The sequence below is a fragment of the Cibotium barometz genome, chromosome 3, assembly GCF_041138505.1.
Source record: "Cibotium barometz isolate CiBa-2024 chromosome 3, ASM4113850v1, whole genome shotgun sequence".
NCBI classification, from domain to species: domain Eukaryota; kingdom Viridiplantae; phylum Streptophyta; class Polypodiopsida; order Cyatheales; family Cibotiaceae; genus Cibotium; species Cibotium barometz.
The window spans coordinates 14,810,956-14,822,397 of record NC_141048.1 but is presented as its reverse complement, the minus strand read 5'-3'; the positions used below and the strand labels follow the sequence as shown (position 1 = coordinate 14,822,397).

The 11,442-nt window shown below is 44.6% G+C and overlaps 1 protein-coding gene across 1 annotated transcript in view; it reads right to left on the bottom strand.

The window, feature by feature from the left end:
* Positions 1-1,116: 1,116 nt before the first annotated feature.
* Positions 1,117-11,442, bottom strand: part of ARP9 (actin-related protein 9) — a 78,336-nt gene continuing 68,010 nt past the window's right edge. Inside the window, exons 12-20 of the mRNA XM_086773472.1 lie at positions 8,593-8,727; positions 8,397-8,486; positions 7,671-7,741; positions 7,364-7,587; positions 7,225-7,268; positions 7,058-7,107; positions 6,884-6,929; positions 2,099-2,149; positions 1,117-1,499 (exon numbers count right to left, since the gene is read on the bottom strand). Of these exons, the coding sequence (XP_086629598.1) occupies positions 1,356-1,499; positions 2,099-2,149; positions 6,884-6,929; positions 7,058-7,107; positions 7,225-7,268; positions 7,364-7,587; positions 7,671-7,741; positions 8,397-8,486; positions 8,593-8,727 (855 nt within the window). The 3' untranslated portion in view covers positions 1,117-1,355. The remainder of the gene's footprint in view (positions 1,500-2,098; positions 2,150-6,883; positions 6,930-7,057; positions 7,108-7,224; positions 7,269-7,363; positions 7,588-7,670; positions 7,742-8,396; positions 8,487-8,592; positions 8,728-11,442) is intronic.

Sequence of the window (11,442 nt, the reverse complement as noted above, 5' to 3'; positions counted from 1 at the left end):
AAGAATTGGCCTTGTTGCTTCGATCACTCGTTGATTAGTGGATTAGCATGGCACGAGACGTGCGCATGGCTAGATCGCTCTCCCTGACAGCATGTGATGTAGTTAGAAGATAGCTACTTCCTTTGTGTGTCGGGTCTCACCACCTTCACTCCGACTGGGGGTATTTGGAGCTTTGTATGTGTGAACCTTCCCTTAGATGGCTTAGTGTGTTTAAGTGTGTGAACAACCTCTTATAGCCACTTTAATGTGTGAATGTGATAAGCAGTGATGCCATATGTTTAGCCATGTGTCATTGCCCCATTGTGTAAGATGCGTCAAAAGATAAGGCTATAAGCCTATAAAAACGATGTACTCCTTGAAGCTTGAATATCAATCAATAGAATTATTATTAAATCATGTGTATATTCTCTCTAATCAAGTTTGTCTCTAGCTTTCCTTCTCTACACACACTACCCAATAGCATGGATTTGTTTGATCCCCCATAGTTGTTTCTTAAACTCTATGCTAACCCTAATTCCAAGAATATGTCGATGTGTGTGTGTGTGTGTGTGTGTGTGTGTGTGTGTAAACACATATATACATATAAATAGACACTCACACTCACATGCCTATGTGTGTGGGTGTGTCTATCTAAACCCCTCCTCGCATACATGTCTCAGCTCTTTACGCCACATGTAGCCTCATACAAGATGAAATTTATTTCTATGCTTTGGGGAGGCTTTTGCTGCCCCAAAAGAAATGATAGAGCTAATCATGATAGTGTGATGGTTGCTTGATGCTTAACCTCTATCAAGACGTTAATTTAGTTTGAGGTTTATTCAATGGTGTCGCATGTTATACAACTAAATCACACATATCAGATCTATCAACCAAGAATCTCCCCTATCCAATGTGAGTTACTACTTCGAAATTCTCCATCCTTCAGGTCTCCTCTAATGTTTTTGGTAGTGAAGCAAAGAGGTTAGAGTGTGGGCTTCTTTCTTGCATCATCCCGTGAGTTTAGATTCTTGCAATGTTGCGTGTGTCCTCAAGGGTAAATCTCCTAGAGTAAAGATTTCCTTTTACCTCAAATGAATCAAATAAAATGAGAGAGAGAGAGAGAGAGACAGAGAGAGATTTTGTTCTCAGCATCCAAGCAAAACTTGACTTAAAAAAATCCAACTCTCTTAGAGTGTATACATGCAAATAAAATATATTTTTCCATACTGATTTCAGCATCCATATCACACCGTGGGCTGTATTTTTCTTCATGGTGCTTCACCGCCCAAACAAACCTTGATGCCCAGAAAAATAACTCACATACAACAGTCTTCTTAAAACTTTCTGTTAGGGGTGGAGGAGGAAGATATGATGATTTAGGAGCTGGTGTACCAAAATGCATGTGTCTGAAGAAAGAAAGAATCCTTGTATTTTCTTCCTGCACCAACTCGTAGCCCTCCTCCTATCCAATCGTCCCGTTGCACCCATGTGTCCCGGGCAAAGTCCAATATTCCTAAAATCTGTTTTTGAGGACCAGAATTAACCTTTTGTAAAAAACATTAGTCAGCAAAATCACTCTACTACAAGTGCTTCATGTAGTAACTTTTGGATCACACACTGACTTTGTATAGAAACTTTTGAAAATCCAGGGGTTAGATCTGTGCCAAACTAAAGCATCTCAGTTTGGCTACTCTGAGCCTCAAGTATTTGATATTTCTTCAACCATGCTCACTTTTTCCATTTTGATGAATCTTGTATTGTTTAAACCGTGTGTGCATGCACGTGCACACTAGTGTGCATGCTTGTGTGTGTCTGTGACACGTACATGTGTATGTGTGCATGGGTGTGGGCGAGTGCAGATGCGAGCAGGCACTGTGCTTGTGCGTGCGCACACACGCACTCACGAGCGCACACGCGCACATGCAAGTGCGTGGATGCACACTCACCACACGGAGGAGGTTCCTACCCACACATGGAGGAGAGTAGGAACCTGCATACCAGCGGGCAGACTCTCATCCGTCACACATGCATGCATGTGCATGTGTGGTTCTATTGCTAGACGGATTAGGAATTCACAGAAAATCAAGCCAATAAAAAGTGCTTTCAAATGAGGGCTTACCGCCCCACCCTTCCATGCAACCATGCTTGTTTCTATTCGAGGCGGTAATACCTGCAGAAGAGAAATTGTGGCAATCAAATGAATGACCCACTGAGAACCAGGGTCTAGGTTTGATACAGCTGCTCTTTACAAAACCCATAAATCAATATCAATAAACATTGTTATGGTGTCCTAATGAAAGTAAGTAATTTGACCTTTTAAAAAAGAGAGACCCACCCAAATGTGGTTGCTTGAAGTAGAAAGTACAAGAATGCTTTAAACAATCCAAAACAGGCAAAACTACTTCGTTCATGGTTTGTCAAGGTTTCAAGCTCAATTTAACAACCTTGCTGGCATAAACTCTACCTAGGAAGGGCATCACTCAAGCTCACTCTGGTAGTCAAGAAACACCATACATTGTCTACTGCCATCATTTTTTTATATTGTTATCAAGATGATATCTATGCTTACAGACTCTGATTCTCTTCAGATTCCATCCTACCCCTGAACTTGCAGATGTCATGAACCTCCAGATGTCACTCGGTTGAATGTAGCGACAGGCCATGAGGTAGAGTTGACAAGGGAGCAGTGGAAGTTCCAAGAATGTAAAGTTGTTGCACAACGGAGGTGTAGACACAGGAGCATCCTGTACTTCACTATCTAGCATACTGCGAGATCCGAAGACGCTTCCATTGCTTATTCAGAAAAGAATTTGGCCCCTTTTGTACGGCCATCGAGAATGATGACAGTGCATGGCCCTTTTCTTTCATGAGATTGAGAGAGAGAGAGAGAAAGAAAGTTGTTAGATATCCGTAACGCCGCTACGGGCGTTACCACAAGAGGGGACGGCCTCTGGCTCACCACCCAGCCATAGAGGAAGAATGAGGATTGCCCCTCATCCCCCAGGCTATATAGTGTGTGGCCTGCCGTCCACACTAGCCTGGCCGCCCATGACTCCGCATGGGCGTCCTCTCCCACTGAACCCCGGACATGGCCATCCGGTCTGCCGTCGGTCACAGGCGTTACAGCCTACGTGACATTACCCCCCCCCCCCCCCCCCCCAAGAAGAGTTTTCGTCCTCGAAAACAAACTGGGAAACCTTTTGGAAATTGCACTACGGCGTTCCCAGGTAGCTACCAGTGTTAGATATCCGTAACGCCGCTACGGGCGTTACCACAAGAGGGGACGGCCTCTGGCTCACCACCCAGCCATAGAGGAAGAATGAGGATTGCCCCTCATCCCCCAGGCTATATAGTGTGTGGCCTGCCGTCCACACTAGCCTAGCCGCCCATGACTCCGCATGGGCGTCCTCTCCCACTGAACCCCGGACATGGCCATCCGGTCTGCCGTCGGTCACAGGCGTAACAAAAGTTCTATTAACGTCCACAAAATATATAAGGGTCTATGAGACCAAAAGTGTTACAATGTGTCCATTTAGTGACAGGATCATGGAAAAAACATAATATAAAACCCAACTAGAGCTGAAAGAGAAAACTAGCCCTATAAGTGCCAATGGTACAATGCTACAATGATACAATGTGAGGGTCCACGACATCATCTATGACTATATAGAGGCTGTCCACATCCACTGCCTGAGGAGGGACACTCCTGTATCTCCAGAGGATCTCTCCGATCTGAAGCTGTTGGGTGGAGCATCTCCTCGGACTAGTGGGTCTTGGGCATCTAGCTCGCTGCACCTAGATCGCTCTGTCTAGGGAGACGCCCGGGAGATGGGGTGGCACATGTGTTGTCATGTGCACTGCCTGATCCGTCAAGTAGGGGCATCCGGGTCAGGGCTACTCCTGGTTGTTGGCGAGGATCTCCATCCTGGATCCAATGAAAGAAACTCATGATGGTGGTCTATGAGGTATCTGGGGTCTGCCTATGCCTCTCTGTGGTGGCGTAACTCCATCAAGTAAAGTCATAAGGATCGCTGGTGTGGGAAATTAATGATCCAAGACAATGGGCCGAATCCCACCCTGAAGAGGCAATGAAACCTATCTCGTATCTCATAGTACACTGGGCATCTGAAGAGATAGAGCTACTCCGTCTCGATCTCTAATAAACAAAATCCACAGATCCTGTTCTCTTTGGCAATGCCCTCTGCTCGCCCAAGTCCACAAAGCAGCAAAAGAACTTCCACCCCTTTGACCAGGTCTCCACAATGATGGCTCTCAATGTAGAAAACGATCCAGGGTGGAATCCTCGTCCCCTAGCTCTATGCCCATGTCTCTCTACAAAGGTGCTGACCTCGGAATTCCAGCCCTAACCTGTAAAGTTTGGTCAATGTGTGGCCGATCATGATGATGCGGTAGTTGTTTGGATCTAGTGGCTTCCTGGCCTTAGGGATCGGCACAATGGTGTTACTAGACCATGAAAGAGAGAGAGAAAGAAAGACTTTTTTTAAAGTCTACAAAAGATCCAAAGGGTCTATGAGACCAAAAATAGTACATGTGATCTGTGGGTAACTATATGCCAAAAAAAATGAAAGAAAGAAAACTCGCTACCCAAAGAACAAGAACTACTCACTATGAAGTCCTGCATGAATGTGATGAACCTAACTGGCCATGTGGTGTCCTGATCCAATAATAGTACCATCATCCTTCTTGACAGAGCGCAGGGCTGTGATGACCTCCTGTGGTCCATGTCTCCGCCGGAGTATGCCTTGGATCTCCAATTGTTGGGTGGAAGGTCCGAATCTCTAGGGGCAGGGACATCTGATTCTCAGAAGGGATCGTGCTCTCTCTCTAGTGACTCCACAGGTGCACGGGGCTAGAGGATCACGCACTTTGGTATGGCAATGGCCTGTGTGATCTCTCTGCCATGTAGGGCCTGAGTGGCATCCCTGACGCAGGCTGAGGCAGTCTAAAGAAGTTTGTAATGGCAGCCTGAGAAGCATCCTGCTGGCTACAACCCCCTGGGCACTGTGAGAGCTGTCTGATGGCTTATGACCTGGACGACTGGGCACATAGAGCATGGGCTTCTTCTTTGCTTGTAAGAGCCTACTAGTGCCCTAAATCTAACCTAAACTTTCTGCCAAATCAGGGATTAGCCATGTCCACATGTGTACACGTGACAGTTATAGACTCAACTATGCTATTCTTGATGGATGAGGATGATGATATCATCCCCATATGAACCCTCCTTTTCTTGTACCAACTAGGGGATGTATCCTCCATATGTGTTTTCACATGTATTCACATGCTCACCATACTGCACACCATACTCATGCTGATGATGATGATGAGATAGACATACAGCTACTCTACCTTTTTGTACGAGTTTTTTTCAGCTTTGTTAATCTTTTCCATGGCCCAATACCACACGGAACTCTTGTATCACTTTTGGTCTCATAGACCCATTGGGGGAAGCTGCACCAGATACACGATATGCCAGCTGTCATACAGAGGCTGAGACAGAGGCCCACCATATATGCCAATGCCCGGTACACTATGAGATCAGGAGGAGGTTCCACTCCCTCTTCCGAGACCGATTTGGACCACTTTCCAGGATCATGGGTTTCCTAGACCAGAGATGCCTGGGACTCTTCCTTCTGGAGCTTCGTAGACACAAGGAGTCCTTATTGCGTCCCAAACCAGCTGCACCCGCCTGAGGACCAGCACAGAGAGAGCTCACAGACTTCTTCTAGACTAGAGCTCCGAGAGCAGATTCACCCACTACACTTGACCTCCAGGTTCATGCAGGAGCCCGGCCGAGAGGAGTGACACTAAACAAAGCCATTGAGCTATGCAAATTCAACCCCGTGGCCCCCACCCACGCTCGCGTCACCATAGGACGATCAGAGCCATCATTTCCCACCACCACAAGCCTGTATCCCGCTGGCTCAGCTTTACTACATTGGGTACCATAATGCAGCACCCTATGCGGGATATTTTAGGGTGATGTGAGAGCTTGACGCTCTTTGTACTAGGATCAGCTTTGGCATTTCAGCTCTTGTTCCTTTCTTTCTTTTTTTAGTACCCAACCATGATGATGTATACCATGGACATGATGTAATCTTTTGGTCTCATAGGTCATTTTGGCCTTTTGTAGATGTTAAAATAGCTCTCTCTCTCTCTCTCTCTCTCTCTCTCTCTCTCTCTCTCTCTCTCTGTGCACCCCGAAGTGGATTGTAATGATTGTGATGTCATGTCTTTTGGTCCCATATGCCTTCAAGGCATTCCGTGGACGTTAATATGACTTTCTTTCTTTCTTTCTTTCTCTCTCTGCCCCAAGTCCACGACAGCTCTCCACACGGCACCACCAAATTGGGGAGAATCTCCAACAATATAGAGATACTCCCCCACTGAGGGTTGACTTGATGAGTCTCTCCAGCAGTCATAGACTCACCTATGCTAGATATTAAGGATGGATGAGGATGACGATATCGCACCCACCTATGCTAGATATTATGGATGGATGAGGATGACGATATCACACCCACACGAGTCCTTTTCTTGTACTGACTTGGAGATGTTTTCTCCACATATATTTTCACATGTACTAACAATCTTTTTGTAAAAGTTTTTTTCAGTTTTGTTGGCCCTTTTCCCTTACAAAGTACCACATGGAACTCCTGTAACACTTCTGGTCTCATAGACCCATTGGGTCTTTTGAAGACGTTTAATATAACTGTCTTTTTTTCTTCTCTCTCAAACTCATGCCGTCTCACGCGCACACCCTCATTCAACCTTCAAGACATCCCGAATTTTCATGATCTCACTTTGATGCAATTCAAATCATGCACATTGTTCAACTTAAATTGGGCCTTGTTTTTCAAGAAGTCAGGTAAAGAAGTAACATTACCTCAACTGTATCTATGGACTCATGCACAGGAATAGCTTGCAAAACTCTGCATTGATAGAAAACAGTCAGCATGATATTAGGCACAGAAACTTTACGAATGGAGGACAACAAATATCACATATGCATGAAGATACACAACTATATGTAACACTAATATATACAGGGCAATGATACCTGTCTTCGACCGCATCAATAAGACCAGGTATTGAGGCACTTCCCCCTGCCTGTGAAACAAGAATGCAAGAATTAATGGTTTACAACCACAAATCTCATTTTCCTCTTAAAAAATCCAAAGATAAATTTAAAGAGAGCAAGCCCTTCAAGGTTGATTGTGTGCCCACCAACTGTATACTGGAGAAGAGCTTCTTCTGAAGATCCATGCGACCTGTTTTCCCATGCAACAACATTCAATTCAATAGGGCCTCTAGCAATAGCGTGCCTTCAACAACTCATCCACAGGCTCATATTGACTAAACATGCCTGCTAACAGAATGCTGTTCACAATAGCTTCAGAGAGTCCCATCATTCGCTCTTCGTTTTTGGTTCTTGATTGACGGATGCTTCCATATACAGAATGTTCCAAGTGTTCAGAAATGAGTCCGTGATTCCCAAACGGCAATCCTGTTTCATAAATATCAGATCTCCTTCCGGTATCCACATGGATGGCATCATCCAGCATGATCTCTTCGCAATCTGTGTGGTACCTGATCCAGAAAGACATGCATAATCACAATATGTATAGACCACACTGTCTTGCATCAGACAATTGAGTTGACTACAAGCTTACCAGGGCCGAGTTAAAGGTACATATTCCTCGGGAGTCAATAAAGCAGGGTAAAATAGTCCCATTGGTGGAACCTGTAACAAGCCACTTCCAAAGACATGGTAATAATTATCCACAAAAAGATTCAAAAATATCTAAAGACCACACTTCCCCCCTACAGTGCGTAGGTTGAAAGACTTCAATTTTCAGTCCCACATTCTTTCCCCTACCTCCCTTCCCTCTTCCATTTCCTTTTTAATACCTTCCTTACCCCTGCCTGCCCTCTTCTCCCTTCTTCTCCCAACTTGAATCTCCCTTGCTGATGTGACATTTGGACAATCTGTTTCTGTTTCCATTTCATGTTTCTCACAACTATGAGAAAAAAACTATGCATAAATTGCATCACGCAAACTGATTGAGATTTTTTTAAAATAAAGAAAGCAAAAATAATAATCAAATAACTCTGATGGTCGATCTAAAATTGCAAGATCCAACCACTGAGATCAAACTTGCCGACCTGATGACTTAATTCTTTTTAGATATAAAGATGATTGACTCTAACTCTGCCAACAGAATCACAAAAAAGCATAAAAAGAAGCTAAGGAAAGACCAGGTTGTTTTACCGACATACCAACAACAACTACGAAGTTAGATGTTTTACTCTTAACAAATAGACCCTTGACAAGAGAACAAGCAGCAAGAAAATTCAGCCTTTAATTAGATTCTCTAAGTGATGATTGAGTTGCATACGTTTAGCTCTGATAGCATCACTCTGTATTTCTGGCTTTGGGTGCCAAAGGCATGAAATTGCAGCTCTACACAAGCTCGATGATCTCCTTCCTGTGAACCCGTTTCAAAAGAACAATAATATAATATTTTACAAATTTCTTCTTACAAATTGGTAGACCAAATCAAACATTCAAAAAAAGGCACAAATCATCCTTACTTCAATACAACAATGTGTTTCCTTCACTTTATCCAGCATTGAAAGGTCGAGTGGATTCGATAGGGGATCGCACTCCACATCATGAGGCCATGTCTTCAGCCGGTGTTGCAACCACAGCAAACATCTCGAAATATCCTACACAATGAACATAATAAAACTTGTGTAAGAAATTAAATCCACATTTTTACGTCAAAGACTGCTTATTTCATATAAAATAGGAGCTGTTTCATATAAACTCTCTTGAAAATCAGCTCTACGACCTAGAAGCGTAATTTAGCATGCATAGACAAATCAGGGTTTGGGGAAGGATAGGTTTTCTTTTACCTAGATTTGGCTCAAATTTTAAGGAATCCTTTTGTTAGCATTCATGGTGCAAGGATAGAGCATGTGCAAAGAAATGAAATGATATATTAACGTCTCTAAGAGGCCATAATGGCCTATGAGACCAAAACTAAGAGTACATCTGAAGTTGGTGTCTCATCAAAGAGAACAACTAAATGAGACTAAAAAACACAATAAACTGATTGTCCTACAGTTATAAGAACAGAACTACAAGACTCCGAGATGATACTCAATAGAAAATACTGGAAAATACTGAAAAATGTATATCAGGTAGATCCATGTATGCTGATAAGTTGAAGTGTTGCCCTCTCCTTAGATCAAGTATCTCCGCCATGGGGCTGTCTAGAATGGAGAGGTTGTAGAAGCGCGGTAGGCGCCTCCGATGCCGAGCAATAATGGCTCTGATCTGGCGATGGTGACGATGCCGTGGTCGGGATCCTGGTGGGTGTGGCCGACGAGCACGACATAAGATAACTGCTCTATCAGCGGTGACTCCATGGGAGCGTGGTCGGTGCCCTGATGGCCCAATGGAGGAGGTATCAAAAGGTGTGTGGGCTAGGTTGCTGGTGCTGAAGCTGAAGAAATCTGTCAGGGTCCTCTGTCTAGGTACATCATGGCTCGGCCTCTTGTCTGCCAAGAGGGTCTCTCTGTGTCTCCTGAGCTCTAGTAGAAACAATCCCAGGCATCTCTGATCCTCAAACTCCATGACCCTGCATAACGGCCCAAAACCTCTCGAAAGAGGCAATGATATCTCCCTCAGATCTCATAATAGACTGTACATCGGCAAATGTAGTGTTCCTGTGTCTCTACCTCCTGGTAGCATAGCTGACAAATGCGGTCATCCAAGATCTGATCCACATATCGCCTTGTCTCAATCCGCAACTGGTGTGATGAGGTCCGAATCTGTCCAGTGGCACAACATATCCCATGTGATAGGTGTACATCCATGTACGCCAGGCGGGTGATAAAATCATCTGGTGAGAGGTGTAGAAAATGGCTCTTGTAATGAGCCATTTTCGTGCCTAAGGGCTCAAGGGGGCTAGTCCATGTCCTCTCTGTGTCCACTTTGATGATATCCATCCTGATCACGCGGTTTTGCTCTAAGCGGGTGAGATCCAAAAATGGACAATCAAGACTGTACTGAAAGGGTGGTAGTGCCTCTATCTGCAAACCATGTAGGTCAAACCATGATCTCATCTGAGCGTACCAGCAATGAGTATCTCCATCCTCTACCAACTGTATGGATGAGGTCAATGCCAATCGGGAGTACCTCTGCTAAGGGAGCTCCCATAGCCGCTGTAAAAAGGTAACTGCTTGGAATAGGACCTCGGTTACTACTGGTGGGGCAGCTGATTTGCTCCGAATCATGCGGGCAATCATCATAATCAGTGGTCTCTCCACTTGCCTCCATCCCTCATCTGTCCCTCTCTGAGATCTGTGATGTATACTGGGCCCCCAAATTGGAGCTCCGTACAGGAGGATCGGTGTGACAAGCGTTATTGCACAATGATACAGAGAAATGAAATGAAATGAAATGTTATATTAACGTCTTCAAAAACCTGAGAGAGAGAGAGAGAGAGAGAGAGAGAGAGAGAGAGAGAGAGAGAAAGAAAGAAAGATTTTATTAACGTCTTCCAAAAGACCGAACTCGGCCTATGAGACAAATCGGAGTACCTGTATGGGGTATCCTCTGTCATCCCAACAAAATGAAAAAGTACTGAATAAAAAAGCTGAATCTGGGTGTGCAGGGGATGGAGCTCTACTACTAGAAGAATGCAAAGCTATATGCATGGAGTATACAATCATGATATGCAACCTAGCTAGCTCCATCCTGTACCATACTGGGGGTATAAAATGGTATACATCAGTGAAGGGGGTGTCCACAGCTCCCTGAAGAACATGCCTGGGTGTGCTCTGAAGCGAGAGAGAGAGAGAGAGAGAGAGAGAGATTTTATTAACGTCTTCCAAAAGACCGAACTCGGCCTATGAGACAAATCGGAGTACCTGTATCTTCAGAAGGCCAAAATGACCTATGAGACCAAAAAGGTTACAACAATTGGTGGATCTGAGAGAGAGAGAGAGAGAGAGAGAGAGAGAGAGAGAGAACCTAGAGGCCTAGAGGCTTGGAAGTTGGAAGACTCAAGAGGCTTGAGGGAGAGAGAGAGAGAGAGAGAGAGAGAGAGCGAGAGAGAGAGAGAGAGAGAGAGAGAGAGAGAGAGAGAGACCAAGAGTCTAGATAGTAGAGAGTAGAGCCTTGTGTGAGAGGCTTGGAAGTTGGAAGTTACTAAGAAGAAGCTTGAGGGAGAGAGACTAGAGAGAGTAGATACACTCATAGAGTGTAGCTTGAGGCTTGAGGATAGAGTGTAGCTTGAGGCTTGAGGTTTGAAAGTTGAGAGAGAGAGTTGCTTGAACTTTGAAAACTTGAAGGGGTGTGTGTGTGCTTGTAGCCTTGTAGCCTTGCTCTTATATAGATATTAGATAGGCAAGAGAGAGAGGCAAGGGCAAGAC